At 29.9% G+C, this 16378-nt stretch overlaps 2 protein-coding genes and 1 long non-coding RNA gene across 21 annotated transcripts in view; 1 reads left to right on the plus strand and 2 right to left on the minus strand.

Annotated features, from left to right (window-relative positions):
- Window positions 1-774: 774 nt before the first annotated feature.
- On the minus strand, window positions 775-8085 carry LOC115235312 (transmembrane protein 47). Of its 2 annotated transcripts, XM_029807013.1 has the most exons (6): window positions 7526-8085; window positions 6526-6601; window positions 5041-5227; window positions 4809-4958; window positions 4671-4733; window positions 775-4563 (listed from the first exon to the last, which is right to left on the minus strand). In XM_029807013.1, the coding sequence occupies exons 2-6, from the start codon at window positions 6574-6576 to the stop codon at window positions 4349-4351; spliced, it is 666 nt and encodes a 221-aa protein (XP_029662873.1). In that variant the 5' UTR covers window positions 6577-6601; window positions 7526-8085; the 3' UTR covers window positions 775-4348. The 2 variants fall into 2 exon arrangements, with proteins under 2 accessions (XP_029662873.1, XP_029662870.1); XM_029807010.1 differs by lacking the exons at window positions 6526-6601; window positions 7526-8085 and adding an exon at window positions 5363-5965.
- LOC115235317 lies at window positions 5969-13722 on the plus strand. 3 transcript variants are annotated; one of them, XR_003884007.1, is made up of 4 exons: window positions 5969-6062; window positions 8789-8870; window positions 9317-9355; window positions 9582-9646. It is a non-coding gene; the product is annotated as an uncharacterized LOC115235317 (long non-coding RNA). The 3 variants fall into 3 exon arrangements; XR_003884009.1 differs by lacking the exon at window positions 5969-6062 and adding an exon at window positions 13658-13722 and having other exon boundaries at window positions 8716-8870; XR_003884008.1 differs by lacking the exon at window positions 5969-6062 and adding an exon at window positions 10224-11471 and having other exon boundaries at window positions 8717-8870.
- LOC115235306 (cyclic AMP-responsive element-binding protein 1) overlaps window positions 10453-16378 on the minus strand; it is an 8004-nt gene continuing 2078 nt past the window's right edge. For 8 of the 16 annotated variants that reach the window (XM_029806994.1, XM_029806998.1, XM_029806990.1 and 5 more), the window contains 6 exons: window positions 15966-16115; window positions 15677-15800; window positions 13719-13808; window positions 13053-13196; window positions 12581-12650; window positions 10814-12442 (listed from right to left, as the gene is read on the minus strand). In XM_029806994.1, the coding sequence (XP_029662854.1) occupies window positions 12298-12442; window positions 12581-12650; window positions 13053-13196; window positions 13719-13808; window positions 15677-15800; window positions 15966-16115 (723 nt within the window). In that variant the 3' untranslated portion in view covers window positions 10814-12297. Of the gene's footprint in view, window positions 12443-12580; window positions 12651-13052; window positions 13197-13718; window positions 13809-15676; window positions 15801-15965; window positions 16116-16378 lie in introns of all 16 variants that reach the window. The other 8 variants (XM_029807001.1, XM_029806993.1, XM_029807005.1 and 5 more) reach the window with 5 other exon arrangements.

The raw sequence follows: 16378 nt of genomic DNA on the forward strand, positions 1-16378 counted from the left end.
TATGCATCGCTTTACAATGTTTAGAAGTTTGCTTTCAAGCATTTGAAAGAGATTGATCGCTTTCATGCTGCACAAAGTCCATTTCCATACATGTTGTTACTACAGTCTTTTTTTCCATAATGTTTACAATTAATGTAGATAATGTAAAATGGATGAAGATGATGATCAGCATATACAATAATCGAGTAACGAATAAACTTCAGTCAAGCCATTTTTCTATCATAATAAGAAATATTCATTTTTTTCAATTAATTAATTAATAAAGCATATTCATATAAATAATTAATATGGTTCAAACAATACTTGTAAATCATCTTAGCTACATACCATCGTTTTAATGTTTAACAATAAATACTTAAAGAGCTGTCTTAGTCTGCAATAAAGTTGCGTATTACAATTTAAAGAAATTTACAGCCATCATAATAATAAAATGTAAAACTAAAATTATATATAGGGCTCTCTTTAGCTTAAGTTTGTCTCAAACAGTATATATTAAATTGTGTTTCCTCCTCTCAGAATGTGTATCCTCATGCTATACGTATCGAAAATTTATATGCAATAAAAGTGGCAGATTTCAATATATATAAATATATATACTTATATATGTATATATTAGTAATATACGTAGATTATATATAAAGTGAAAGAAAAAAAAAAGAAAGGGAGCGAAAGTAAGAAGAGCAAAAAGAAGAATGTATATAATGTGCATAGAAATTAATAATAAGTTACTAATATATGTAGTATATACAGAGAGCACACATGATTAGTGCTCTGATACTAAAATTAACAAATTTACAAAAAAAAGAAGTTGATTAATCTAGCTTCTGAGAAGCTCGGATAAATCGATATCAAATAAAAAATTTAATGCATTAACATAGACCGTATTCACTGTATACTGCAAACTGCACGCATCAGATTATTACATATTTGCGTGTGTGTATAATGCTAAAAACTACATACAGTTATAAAATATTATATCTATATATATATATATATATATATATATACACATATACGTACACGTATCTAATGCAAATAACGCAATAAATAACATCTGCCCGAGCTGCCTCTGTTCCATCTCATACTTAACGTTTTGTGCTTTATAATTAACTTAAAAGATACATGAGGTAATAAGTTCATGATTCGCTACAAACGGTGGACATTGCTATGCATCGCTTTACAATGTTTAGAAGTTTGCTTTCAAGCATTTGAAAGAGATTGATCGCTTTCATGCTGCACAAAGTCCATTTCCATACATGTTGTTACTACAGTCTTTTTTTCCATAATGTTTACAATTAATGTAGATAATGTAAAATGGATGAAGATGATGATCAGCATATACAATAATCGAGTAACGAATAAACTTCAGTCAAGCCATTTTTCTATCATAATAAGAAATATTCATTTTTTTCAATTAATTAATTAATAAAGCATATTCATATAAATAATTAATATGGTTCAAACAATACTTGTAAATCATCTTAGCTACATACCATCGTTTTAATGTTTAACAATAAATACTTAAAGAGCTGTCTTAGTCTGCAATAAAGTTGCGTATTACAATTTAAAGAAATTTACAGCCATCATAATAATAAAATGTAAAACTAAAATTATATATAGGGCTCTCTTTAGCTTAAGTTTGTCTCAAACAGTATATATTAAATTGTGTTTCCTCCTCTCAGAATGTGTATCCTCATGCTATACGTATCGAAAATTTATATGCAATAAAAGTGGCAGATTTCAATATATATAAATATATATACTTATATATGTATATATTAGTAATATACGTAGATTATATATAAAGTGAAAGAAAAAAAAAAGAAAGGGAGCGAAAGTAAGAAGAGCAAAAAGAAGAATGTATATAATGTGCATAGAAATTAATAATAAGTTACTAATATATGTAGTATATATACTACATTTACAGAAAGTTTGAAAAAGATAATATACATATCATAACACGTATATATTATCTTTTAAAAAATTTTTTTCTGGTAAAAATAAAAAATAATAATATATAATTAAGGCAGCAACTGGAAAAAGATACATAAGTAAAAATTCTATTTTCATTTATCTTACAGAATACTCTTGAAAGCAATTACAATTGCAACTGTCCAATTATAATTATTTTCGCGCGAATACTCTGTAAGATAAAGCAAAAATACTTTTAATGCATTTTTTTCTCAAAAAGTTGGGCATACTCTTATAATAAAGTTTTATGTATCTCTTCTTCAGTTATGATTTCACTTAAGAAAATAGATACAAATTTTGTTTTAATAAACTAATAATTTGTAAATATCTTCTTTTTAATCATTTGATTATTAAAAGTTTCGATTATAAATGTACAGATTGTTCCAGTAAAAATATTCTGATTATTTGGACGCTGTTATTTGAATGCTTTTAAGAAAATTTATGTTTATTAGATATACTTTTAGTGTGTTGAAAAAGATGTTTATTTAGACAACATATTGAAAGTATAAACTGCTAGGAAACAATAGTTTGGTATAACAGTTTTGCAATTATCTCTTCCTGAATAAATCTATTACATCTTCATATTATATTTTCTTTAATAAATAAGTAAACAAATTTCTCCACATTTTTCTTTTTCATTATTGTAGTAGGCTCTCTATTTTTAAATTATTAATAATTTCTCTCTACTTTTCTATTGTTATTAAATTACGATTTTTCGAATCAGACTTATATATGTCCATATCACTTTTCTTTGCTTAAAATTGAATAACATCTCTAAAGATTCCATCTCATTTTTCCTGGAACGACCTGTATAAATAAAATACAATTATAAAATACATAAAACATATGATATGTTTATCATTGTAGAAAAACGTGAATTGTGCGGGTGGAGTGATAAAGAACATTGTTCATAGAATGATAACTTAGACATAATTGTGTTACTAAATAGCATCCCATGCGTCGGGATCGAATAAATCTCGATTTTTTACGGATCGAGAATTTTATCGGACGTTATCCGATTTGGCAATTTCTGCATATGTATTATTAGGCTTCAACAAAATTACTGTTGAAAATAAACCTATTCAAAATTTAAAAACAAATAAAGCTTTTTCATATCTGTTTGCATCTTTAAAATTTCGAGTTCTCAGCTGCAAATATTAGATAAAGTTAAAAGGGAAGCTATTTGTTTGAATGCGAGAACAATAGATATTTAAGAGACTGGACGAATTTTGATATAAAGAATATACATGTCAAAATATTCTAACAAATAACGTCTTGAAAACCTAGTGCATACAGATAAGAAATCTTATTTTCCATCTAATAGAAAATAAACTTTTTAACAGAAGATCTCTATTTGGCTGTTTCTAATTATATTTAATATTAAATAAAAGCGAATAAAAAAATATAAAGTTTATTAGCAAACTCATTAATTGATATCAGTTATATGTGTACATATGTCATTATTTATGCGAAAGAAATATGAAATTCTTGCTTAAATTGTTTCTTATATCTCAGACTCGATACGGAATATAATATTCTTATTAATTCAGTTTATGGACAATAAATGCAGCGTCATCGTATATATTATACGCGCAGATAAGCTTTCCAATTTTAAATTACAGTAAAAAACATATAAGTGTATATAAAGTTGTCCAAGATTATGCAAAATGTAGGAAATATATTAACAAAATCAAGCTAATAATGGTCCCGAAATTGTCAGTATAAAAGTTGTGACTGTTAAATAAAGAATAGTCTAAAATGAAAAGATTGAAATGCTTGTTACTCTTTTTAACGAGATGTTATGATATATCCTATATGTCAAACTGATAATAACTCGAATACACATCCGTCTAATAAACTCAAATTGTCTATTCCAGATATCTCCAAACAGCTACAAAGAAAATTGACTTACAGATTCTTTGACTAATTTTAAGTCCACTGTTTCTCAATAAACATTTAATGCCATTCTTTCTCTCATCTCATCAATTTTCAATATTTAATATCTCAATAAGAAAGTTTTTCTTCTCTCTCTTCTCATATATATATATAACTTAGGATTTAATAAAATATTAAATAAACGCGACAATTTTCTATCTGTTATATAAACATTAATTCGCAGATTATTTTTATTTTTATTCTCACGTATATTATTATGAAAAAACTATTGATGTTTCAACATTTGTATATATGTATATATATAAGGAAAGTTTCGTCAGAGAATCTGTAAAGATAGTTTTCTTTGCATTAGAGCCAAAAATACCCTATCAAGAAACTGTCTTATAAGCTTGTATGTCTTTTTGTATGCGTTTTTGTTGAACTGTGAGAGCAGAAAAAGATAAATCGCCTAGAGAACAACATCGGGCAGGGAGCAATGCCACTAGGCTAGCTGCGTTCCACTTCGTCCGGCGTGATGTCCCATGCCAATCATGGAACCACCACTTCCTATATCATCACGAACAGTCTTCTTTTCCTTGTAATAAATTTCTTCACTTTCCTTCTCGCATAACAGCAGAACTGCTCCACCAACCAGAAAGATGACTGCGCCCCAACCAACACCATATGCCCAACCAAATTCCCAATTGGTTCGATTTCCTAAATATTAAGTATTTTATAAATTTACAAATATATATATTCGCAATATATTTGTTTCTTTTTAATTTATCAAAGGCATGTAATTAAGTTAATTATTAAAATCTTACCAAGATTCAATTCTGCTGCAAAACATATGGGATATATGATTAGTGCTATCAAGAGAGACACCACTGAAACACAATGAGATATATGATTATATAAAAATAGAGTTGGAGAGAGGAAAAAAAAGCTCATATAATACTTACATGCAATAGCCATACAAAACACTGCAAATCTATAATATTTGTGCTTGTCTCTGTGATCCTGTGTACGCAAACCCAAACCAGTGAGAACTGTCGCAGCAATGTCTGTTAGAAGGCAAACTACACATAACGCTGCAGCTGCTTTTATATAAGCTGCAATGTAAAATACAAAATAATAATCTATTGTTTCTTCTTGTTTCGTTCAGTAAAAAAATTAATATAAAATGAATAATACCACTATCTCTTGCAGGATAACATCCTGGAGGATCAGGCATGTTAAAGGGAAGTGGCGTTGGGGCACCATCTTCGATACAATGGGCGAATAAGCCCTGTCTCCATCCCAGAGCCATCAGCCAGTCAGTCGATGCTAGGCCCATTATCATCAGCAGTACCACTATGATACCACATATAAATGCGATCACCTGTAAAGTAATTAACCATGTGTGATCATCAAGATACTCATTGTATCAGCATTGAACATCATCATCACAATTATAATACAATATATTGTAAGAAAGGCTTCAGAAAAAGAAAAATATAAATTTAGTAGATGGTACCTGCGCGATTTCGGTATCGCCCATATGATCTTCCGCGACCGTATACATAATCATTTTATTTCTGAATTCGCAATCCAACTGGAAAAACACGCGCGACGAAGAGTGTAACTTCGTAGCCGAGATCGTAATTGACAGATCCTTAAAGACGAACAACCGACGACATTATCCCGGAGCGGCGCTCGTAAAACATCGTCCACAGTTTTCGACCACGTTCCAAGTACGCTGCGTCGATACGCCGGCGAAAGAGACAGATGACAGAATCGCGAATCTCTTTAATTAACACCGAGATATGCCGCGGGTCGCGAAATAACGTACGTCGAAGGTTTCGCGCGACGATCGTGATTTCGCATATTAAAGGGGGAGGGAGATAGGGTTAATTAACGGGCGCGCGGGTCAACGGCTTTCATCGCGGCTGGCCTGCAATACATATTATTGGACGAGGGCAACCCTCGCGCGAACTATTTTTTTTTTCTTTTTCGGAGCGGACGGAATAACAGATCTCCCACAACGGCAGTGTTGGTTGGCGTCGACGCCGACGAACGCGGACTGATTTTAATAATTGTAATACGCGTACACTATATATGTACGAAAAACAAGAAAAAAGGGAAAGAGAACACACACTCTCCGCGACTGGGATTGGGAGGAAGCAATTGCGGATTCCAGGTTCCAGGGAGGCTGCGCCCATCAGCGCCCATTAAAGGTCGCGGCGCAGTGCGCGCGAGTGCCAATCTCTGCATTCTCCTGTTTTCTTTCCTTTCTTTCATTTCTTTTTAATTTTCCTTCTCTCTCTACCCATTCTTTTCCCATTTTTATATTATGTGTATTTGTGTGCGATATCAAAATTAATAAATTTAAAGTAGAATAAATATGACAGATGTTGACAGATGTCAAAATGTTCGAATTTTGCAAAATATTTATGTACATTTATTTTATTGTTTATAATATCCTCCAATACTTTGCATCATTTTTATGAAAACATGCTAAAAAGTAAGAGAAAACAGCTAATCTATTACACAATATAAAAACTCACAATATTAGCTATGAATAATTTAATTTAAAAAACTAAAAAGATTAATACCTATATATTTATTTATATATATAATATATGTAATAAAATCTTTTTGGAAAAGTAAAAGATATGCATAATTAAACTTTTAACTTACCTTAAGTGGTCTGGTTATAGTAAGAGTTTCAATAGTAGTCGTTTGAGACATTGTTTTTGCTTCTATTTTGAATTAGCTGTAAAAAAAAAAGAAAAAAATCATAATTAAAAAAATAATGTATATTTTTGAGAAAATAAATGTTTGCATAATCTTTGAATCATTACGCTAAATTAAGGAGAATAAAATAATGTGTTTCAATTGCATAAGGCAAAAATAAAATATAAAGTCATCAACATGATATTTTACTTAAGATATTTGACAAGAAATAAATATTATAAAATAATTTGTTTAGGATATTTCTACAAGTTCCTAAGAAAATATATAGAAGAAGTAGAATGTTTATTGCAAATACAGTTACAATATGCAAGTTTAAACGGTACTTATTTTTATTATTCTTATATAGGATTGAACATGAATTTAATGACAATAATATTGAACTTACAATATCTTGTAAATTTCTATTGTATAATATTGAATCGATATGCAAATATAAACTCTTTGGCTAAATCACAAGACTAAAACAAAAAATATTGAAAAGTTATTGACATTTGAGATGAGAAATCTAAGTAAGAGGTATTATCTTAAATATTACGTACAATTTCAATTTGAAATTTGTTTCCATTGTCTATATTTTAATTAAGTCTATTTGTTTTAACTGCATTTTTCATTCGATTCAATTTTTTCTATTCAATCTTTTTATCCTTCTTTCCAAAACTTGAATATACATTCACTTGGAATTAAAACTAATGAATTTATTTCTATGTTCTTTGCATATATCCAAATTAATCATTGTATCAGTGAAGTAACAAACGTTTCAATAAATCGTATTTGAAGTTATTGAGAGTTCTAGCTAATCCATTGGAAATACAGAAGGTGAAAAACTCATATTCTAACCTCGACATATACTGTCTCAAAAGGGAAGCTAACATATTTATAGTCAAATGTCGAAAGTTTTTATTTATTTTAGCATGAAAATTAGATATAAATATATTATTACTACCTTTAGATAGAAAATTCTATTTGTCCCATTGCATGTGCCAATTATTGGCACACAAATTGTGGATTTCAAAACTAGGTGAGCACTAGCTGATTACAAAGATCCCGGGAACAGATCTTGATTTTGAACACGATAAAACGTTTGTTCGCATTAATTTTCTCATCGAACTTATATTTAATATACGCGCACAACAATAATAGAGAGCTTGCTCATAAATGCTAACTATCCATAAGGCTTCGTTTTTTTTCACCGATTGCAATTATGATCTTAGTCACACCACATTTGCATAGACTACAACTTTTTCGGAAAATGGAAGTTTGTAAAAAAAAGCATAAATTTTCACGAATGAGATATAATAGAGAAATATAATTGAGATAGCTTTTATTAAAGGAGAGTATTTTAAAACTATGTATTTAATATTTGAGCGAACTTTTTAGAATCACGATGCGTCATTTTGACAATTTATGCTTTTTTGTACTCTGTCATTGCTGATTCAAGCTGATTGAATCATTACACGCTTTCTATCTTCCTTCCTTTATGGATTTCCGTCCTCTTCTGGGACAAAGTACCACTTTTTATATCTAGAAAATCTCACTAAAATCTGAATGCAAATACGTGACTATCTAGACACAATGCGTCCAAAAAATTTCTAAACCGGAAGTGAGGACATTCTGACATCTCTATATGGGCTCTAACCAATGAACCTTTCGCTTACGAATAAGCTGTAAATCGATTGGCTATCATGTTGCTTTTTATCCCATATAACGCATCCTGAATGCAGCTAATACTCTGTCTATGAATTTTATATCTATGGTTATAGCGAGTTACCGGTTACCATAGACATAGTATATCTAGACCAAGCGTTTGCCTTTATTTAAGGAGTGGGGGCCGATGCCCACGTAGAAAAGGACATACTCTGTTTCGTGCCCCTTGCGTTCTCTCTCGCTCGCACGTAACATAGCGTACTCCATAGACATAGTATATCTAGACCGAGCGTTTGCCTTTATTTAAGGAGTGGGGGCCGATGCCCACGTAGAAAAGGACATACTCTGTTTCGTGCCCCTTGCGTTCTCTCTCGCTCGCACAGAGCATAGCGCTCTCTTTCATCATGCTACGTGCGAGCGAGAGAGAACGCAAGGGGCACGAAACAGAGTACGTCCTTTTCTACGTGGGCATCGGCCCCCACTCCTCAACACTCGGTCTAGATATACTATGTCTATGCCGGTTACCATAGATTTCTATATATATTACCTGTGCTGGTTACAGTCGGCCATAATGCGGCAAGGAATGGCAAGGAAATCATACGGAACAGCAGCAAGGAGGATTAAATTATACATTACGGCAAGAGGTAATAGAATCGAAAGAAATTATGTTCTATAAAAAGAATAGATTTCAGTAATCAATAATTTCTTTTTAATTGGCGATTATATAATAGTTTGCCGAAATAACTAAATTGTGCTCGCGTTATGTATCCTTTGTAATCCACGTGCATCCACTGCAATTGTTTGTCTTATTTTAATATACATGCTCGCATTAGAATTCAATTTAAATAATTAAATTGGAGATGTATTTATTATAACATTTAGAAAATAAAAGGAAGCGATTTCCTATGTGATCATTTTGTATATAAAGTGTGCATCTCTCTTGTGTGTAGATCTAAAAGGATGAAATTTTCTAAGTATGAAATCACATGATTATTCATACATGCACTACCAACTGAAACATTTTATAAATATTTATGTTTATCAAGATGGTGTTTGAGCATATATAAATTATGTTAATAATTTCTTTCAGAATTATATGATGCGTGTCGATATAATTGCAGCAAACCAGGTGAGCATCATTATTTGTTATATATAAATTACATGTGCTTTTAATATTTAAATATAAATAATACAGGATGAAATATTAGGCGTATGAAATAATAGGATAAAAGTTTCACCTAAATTTTTACTCTATTATGATTATTTCTACATGCACTACCATCTGAAGTAAATTAAACATTTTTTGTGAAAAGCATTAGTGTTAAAAATGTGACTAATTCATCATATTTTTGCAGGATACATAGGAATACTATAAAAGGATCTGCACAAATAAAATGATTGCAGAGGTTTAATGAAGAGTGTAAGTATATGTGCATATAAAATAAATTATATGTGAGGAAATATTAAAATTAATGAGACTAATTATTGCAATGAATTGAAAGGTCAATTTATTTAATATGCTTACTTGCTGCATAATAAAATCATAAAAGCTATGGAAATGATTTGGTCTTGGAAGTATCTTTTGGTTAATAAACTAAATTTTGTATTTTAAATGCGATATGATAAATGAAATAAGACAAATGCATTGCAATGTAAGAGGACTTTTTCAAAAAAGATCATGTAAAAAATGTTGAAAGATTAAATTAATAGGTCATTAAAAAAGTTTTGTCTCATTACTATTTGATACATCCTCCAAAATATATAAAATTAATGATATAATGTTACTGTGTGTAGTCAATATATTATATATATATGATTTAATAAATGTTAAAATATATATTTTCTAAAGAAATCTTAATCTGTAAGAAAGCATAATTTTTTTTTATTATATGAAATAAAAAAATAGGTTTAGATTGATACTTGTCAAACACATTGTAAAACTAAAATCAAGAAATATAAGTTGACTAGTTATTCTAATCGTATTTTTTGTATTATAGAAACAAAAAAAAAATGAGACAAATATATACTGCACATAGTTCTCTAATGGTAGTTCCCCAATTTCGATAAAACATTTAATAAGGGTTATAATTTAAAGTTAACAAAAATTGCTTATAAAAAAACGTAAAAGGGGAGAGTACTCTAGTCTAATAAATAAAATAAATAAGCCTTAAACTCAAGTATGAAAAATTGATAACTGCAATGGCAGTAATAAAATGCACATGTAAAGGATACGGCACATTTATTATCTGTAATGGTTCTTTCATTCTGTTTTCTTTTCTTCCTTTTTCTTAAGCAATGTTTCATAAATTGACAATGTTCATTATGCATATCAGCATTACAAAACTACGAATGATTATGGATTGGTAAAATACGAAACTTGTAAACGATTGTATCCAGCGAAATACGAATTTTCTGGTACATATCATTTTAGTATAAACAATTTTAGTATCTTTATATGCATCGGAAAATATATGATAATACATATATTTTTTGAAATAACATAAATGCCATATGTGTAAATTTAAAATTATTTGTATCAATAAAGTAACAACTAAAGTTTACATGCTATGTCATCAATTGCAACGAGTTTTGTTAAAAAAATTATTTTCTTTATTTAGATTTTTAACGTTATTTCCTCATAGAATCACGCATATTATTCACAATACATTGCGCGAAATTCCGATTGGGTCAGTAATTGGTTTCGATTCGACAACGATGAGATTATGCGGAAACGCGAGTTTCCAAAAAATAATACAATTCTCGTGATAGAGTTGCATATGTGTGTGTGTGTGTGTGTGTGTGTGTATGTCAAGTATACATAAAACTATATTAATATACTTTAAAAATATCGTATATATATATATATATCTACCCATATTTACCTACAACATATTTTCCTTCATACGTATATACATACATATACATATATTACGCGTTGCTTTTTTTTATTGTTGCAATCAATCATATGTATATATATACCGCAAGTATACATAAATCTTCAAGGCACTCCTGATGTATATTACATTCATATTTTACAAGTGTTGTGTTTGTCCAGCATTTGATGAACGGGGCATTTTGACGAGAGACGCAAAACAGAAATTATTTTACTAAATTTAAAAGCGATAATTTTAAAATATCGCCCTGTGTACGCGCATTTATACAACAAACGAAAAAGCGATGCAGACATTATGGAAATTGGAGAAATGCATCTTTTTTTTCTTTTTTTCTCTTTCTTTTTTTTATACACTTTCAAATTGCATTATCGTGTAACTATCTTTATAGTTTTCTATGTACGTTGCCAAGATTCTTTCGTGGAATATTCAATTTTAGAACAAGCATATTAGAAGCAGATCTTTTCCAGTGTTGCATTGCATGCTTCCCAATTCTTCGCGAAACCAACATATAAATGGTTTCATTATTTTATGACACAGATTTGTATTAAAACCCGTTTCAATAGTAGAAGAAGACGCGTCTTGCTTTCTTACTTTGCTTCGCCCCACAACATAATTTCCACATTCAAAATGGAAAGAAGAACTTTTTACTTTATTGTACTCATCAAGTAGCTGATTTTTATCCATTTTTAGTATAAAATAAATCGCAATATGTCGCGACGAAGCAAGGCACGTCTTTATTTAATACAAACGGGCGGTAAACAGTGATTACTATAAACAAACATGTATATCATATGCCAGTTAAATTATTAACGCGATCCAAGTATTCGAGACTATGAAATCGAAATTTTTTCAAATATGTAGATTTTATTCCGAATGTCGTTATATTTATCCAAAAAATAGAGATTGATATACCAAATATTGCCTATACGTGTTTGCTGCCTCTGTGTCTCATATAACTTTGGCTTCCCGCTTTAGTAATAGCAAGTTTCACAAGCCTTCGTATTCGTTACTTAAATACAGTATGTTACAGAAAAACGCTTATTTATAAGAATGCATGTACATCACCATCGCTTACTCCTAGTAACATTTAGGATAATGTACACAAACAAGACATGTACAGATTCTTCGACTGGATAATAGTTTTGATACACTGTTGCGCCAACTTCAAATACCAATCTCAGTCGGTTTTCTGCTGATATAGTTCTTTTAATGATTTCAATTCGTCGATTAACGTCTGATTTCTATTCTCCAATACCGCAACACGATTTTCTAAGCACTTTATATATTCCTTTTTCTTTCTTCTACATTCACGCGCTGCCTCCCTAAATACATTCAAAATATAGAGGTAAGATTTTTTACTGCATACACACACTATATACAAAAAAGAAGATATTTTTATCTTTGTGTAATATAAGATTTCTTTGTACAAATGTGTTCAATGTGGACAAATTTTTGCTTACCTATTTTTAAGCAACCTTAATTCTCTCTTTCGCGCCGCATCTTCCACTACAACCCCATGACCTGTGTAAGCTGGAACATTGTGAGAGACTGCACTTTTCAAATTTTTGTATTGTACGCGTCAAAATTTTATATGATTTTCTACTAAACTCTGCTTATTTTGCTCGATAAGAATTACTACTATATTTGCCAAAAGAAAACAGCTTAGATAATATGTCAAACTCAGATCGTCAGATTTATAGTATAATGTATGTATTACTAATATATTAATGCTATATATTAATATATTACTTTTTTGTATATTAACTAAACTATAATTGCACATAATAACACAACATTATAGTAATGTGCTGAAAAAGAAAAAAGTTACAATAATGTATTATTTCAGAATAATACAATATTGTGTTATAAAAGCAAAGCATTGAGAAATAAAATAAGACTTTCTGACATCTCGGAAATGATGCAAAAGCACACCTGGGACAAAAAATTGAGGGTCCTGGCCCTGTGCATACTGCACTATAGCTCCACCCGCTGTCGCCGCGTTGCTCATAGTTAATGTGTGAAGCCCCGGAACTCCCTCCCCTTGGGTCGCAATTTGAATAGTACCGGCAGGAATTACTGTAAAACAAATTATATCGGAGATACATAACGCATATTTAAAGGAAATTAATTTGTAAATAACAATATGTCGCGCGTGTATCACAATAACGCAATGCTGAAAATGATAATGCGCTTGCATTGAAAAAGATTTTATATGCGTGATAATATGATACTTATTGCGTCTTTAATATCTCATTCGAAAAATAATCTTTTAAGATATTAGCATTTTTTCCCCCGCATGATTCGAATGACAAATATATCGACATCATCCCATAAGAATGCCACACCAAGCGAGTATCGTGAAAAATGATATATCACGTATTAGGCAGTACACACAGGGATGGAAGACAATTGTAAACATGAGAGTGTGCATCTCTTGATTTATATAAACCGTTTATTTTTTATTTTTAAGTACCCCTCTAACATCATCTCCTTTAGTATGCAGAAGAATACAAAGAACTATACATATATATATATAGACAGCCTGTGGAACGTAATACAGCCAGGAAAGATACGTAAAAGGAAGATAAAGTAACCAACCTGTTTGGTAATGGAGCGAATGGGAAGACACTTCACTGTCCACGTTAGAATCACACTCGGAAGATGATTCTAAGGGGGGCAAACGACCGTCTGTAACACCGAATCAATCCAAACCCCCATTAGCTCGTATCCGATATCGCGCTAATATATATGCGTCATTCTATATACAATGTACCGCTTTCTTTCCCTTTTTTTTTTCCAGAGCGCCAAGTCAAATACTTTATTGAACAAAATTTGAGTCGCATGGGATAAATATATTCTATACTTGCAAGAGAGCATTTGTGCATCCAGAGATTAAAGTTCTTTTTACCATAGTGATAAATGAAAAGAACAAAATAAGAATTCGTCATATGACCATAATTTATTGAACTATTTCTTTTCTGGCTGTTGATTATATAGCTGTATATTTATCATTGCGCTGTGTGCAGTCAGCTCATACAAAAAACAAAAAAATGGAAAATATTTTGAATTATTGAAAATAATTTATTCATTAGATAAGAAATAATTAAACGTCAGATATACAGAAATAATTTATGTAAATGATATTGGTCATTCCATATATAAATAAACGCAAAGTATATTCTCTATGAAAACACATACAAACTTATATAATTACATATGTATTAATATAAATATTTTATTTCTATATAAATTATGATAAGGATATATACAAGATGTACCAAGAACGGTACAATGACATGCGCGGTTTATGATCTGCAAAAAGATTATCCCATTTTTAAATTGCTCAAGAAATAAATTTAGAAAAATCGTTTATTTATTTATGTGTTTGATGCTGTATGTTATTATATGGCAAAGAATCTTATTTTATTTAAATATCTCTTTGTGTGTTATAATATATACTGTTCTTTTCATTTATCAAAAATCGATATTTATTTGTAATATTGATGCCACTTGATTTTACCTTTTAATATACTCCGCATACATTAGAAATTAATCAAAGAATGTAAATTTCAAGCTGCTAATCATAAATAACATTTGGTGCTCGATAGTATATTATGGTGGACAATAGTGTATTCGTTGATGAAAAGTATTTAGAAATTATATCTTTTTCTAACCAAGATAGACAATTTCTGGCTTTCGTTTATTCGATTTCTTTTATTATTAGAGATATAGGGTTTATCTTTTCCAATCTTTCTTTAATTTCTTTTTCGGTTACTTGTTTGGTTGCTTAATATAACATTATGATAGGTTAGAGGAGCAATCTATGCATAAATCCTTCCAAAATCTTAACTTTTTCACATCTTAATTTCCACATCTGTTTTCAAAGTTAACAATTCAATGTTTGCTATATATATACATATATATTGTACAGTACAAGCTTGGTATGGCATACTTTTCTTATACATGCAACAAAAATATATAATTTTATAACTGTTGTATAATTGTATAAGATGTCTCAATATTGCATAAATTTCTGTAACGTCTTGAAAAAGCTTTCGTTATTTGCAATTTAAATTACTGAAATATATTTAAGAGCTTTAACATATCAAATATTCATTATACCATAGCTAATTGGCAATAGCATACATATATATGTGACATACATATCTTAATATATATAATAATGTTTGAAAAAAAGAAAAGGACACTTAAATATCAGTAATGCTAGATATTCTTATAGCTGAAGTTTTTTAATTTTATGACTTTAAGATATATATGCAAAAATATGCAAGTTACTATATTGTTTATTCGTTTTGTGTCTACATATATATATTCATTTATTGATTTGTATGAACTGACATGCACTCAAACTTCTTATATGATCAAGTAAAATTACGCGAATGTAATTATTAATCTTTAATATTTCTTCTACAATTTATATCTGCGATAAATCGTTAGGTAAATTACGCGGATAAAACAGTTCTTCTTGATATTGTAAATTCCTGTCACATGATATAAGTGTCTACGAGCATTTTTTTAAAAAGAGATTATTTTACCTGTGATTTCTCCTCCGCCTAAATCGTTGAGAATCTTTCTATAAGATGGTCGTCTGGTAAGAATATTTCTCTTCTTAGGTGAGTCTTCATCTGAGAAGCTGTCATCACTACCAGTTTCAACCACCTTAACAAAGAGAGAATTTATTAATTATTTCTAATGCTTTATTATTAAATTATTTAAATGTTCTATTTTTTCACATATACAATAGATATAATTGTGTTGCACATATTAATATCTATCTAAATAATTCTGGGACACAATATTACAAGGAATTGATACAAACTTTACCTGAAGAGTTTGCAAACTCCCCTGTGCAGTTTGTATAACGGAATTAGGTTTGCTAACCAGAATAACGTTTCCTTTAGAGATGGCAACAGGTTGTATGTTCGTCGCGGTTTGTATTACAGACTGTTGATTGGGTTGTATGACTGATTGCACCTACATAAAGGTCACAGAAATGTCAAGTATTACAAAAGGTTACATCATTAAAACTATACTTACAGACACACATGATCATTATTCCTTACATATATTTAAAACGCGTATAATATTATATGCGCATCGATATCCATCAATATAATAATTTGCTATAATAAAGGAATAATGTACATGTTATTTGTTGTGTGTAATGTAAGAACAGTTGCGAAACCTATTTAAAACTTCAAACTTATATGCTTAGTTTTACATTCGCAAAAAGTATT

Source organism: Formica exsecta, unplaced genomic scaffold (assembly GCF_003651465.1).
Source record: "Formica exsecta isolate Colony F162 unplaced genomic scaffold, ASM365146v1 scaffold218, whole genome shotgun sequence".
Lineage (NCBI taxonomy): Eukaryota > Metazoa > Arthropoda > Insecta > Hymenoptera > Formicidae > Formica > Formica exsecta.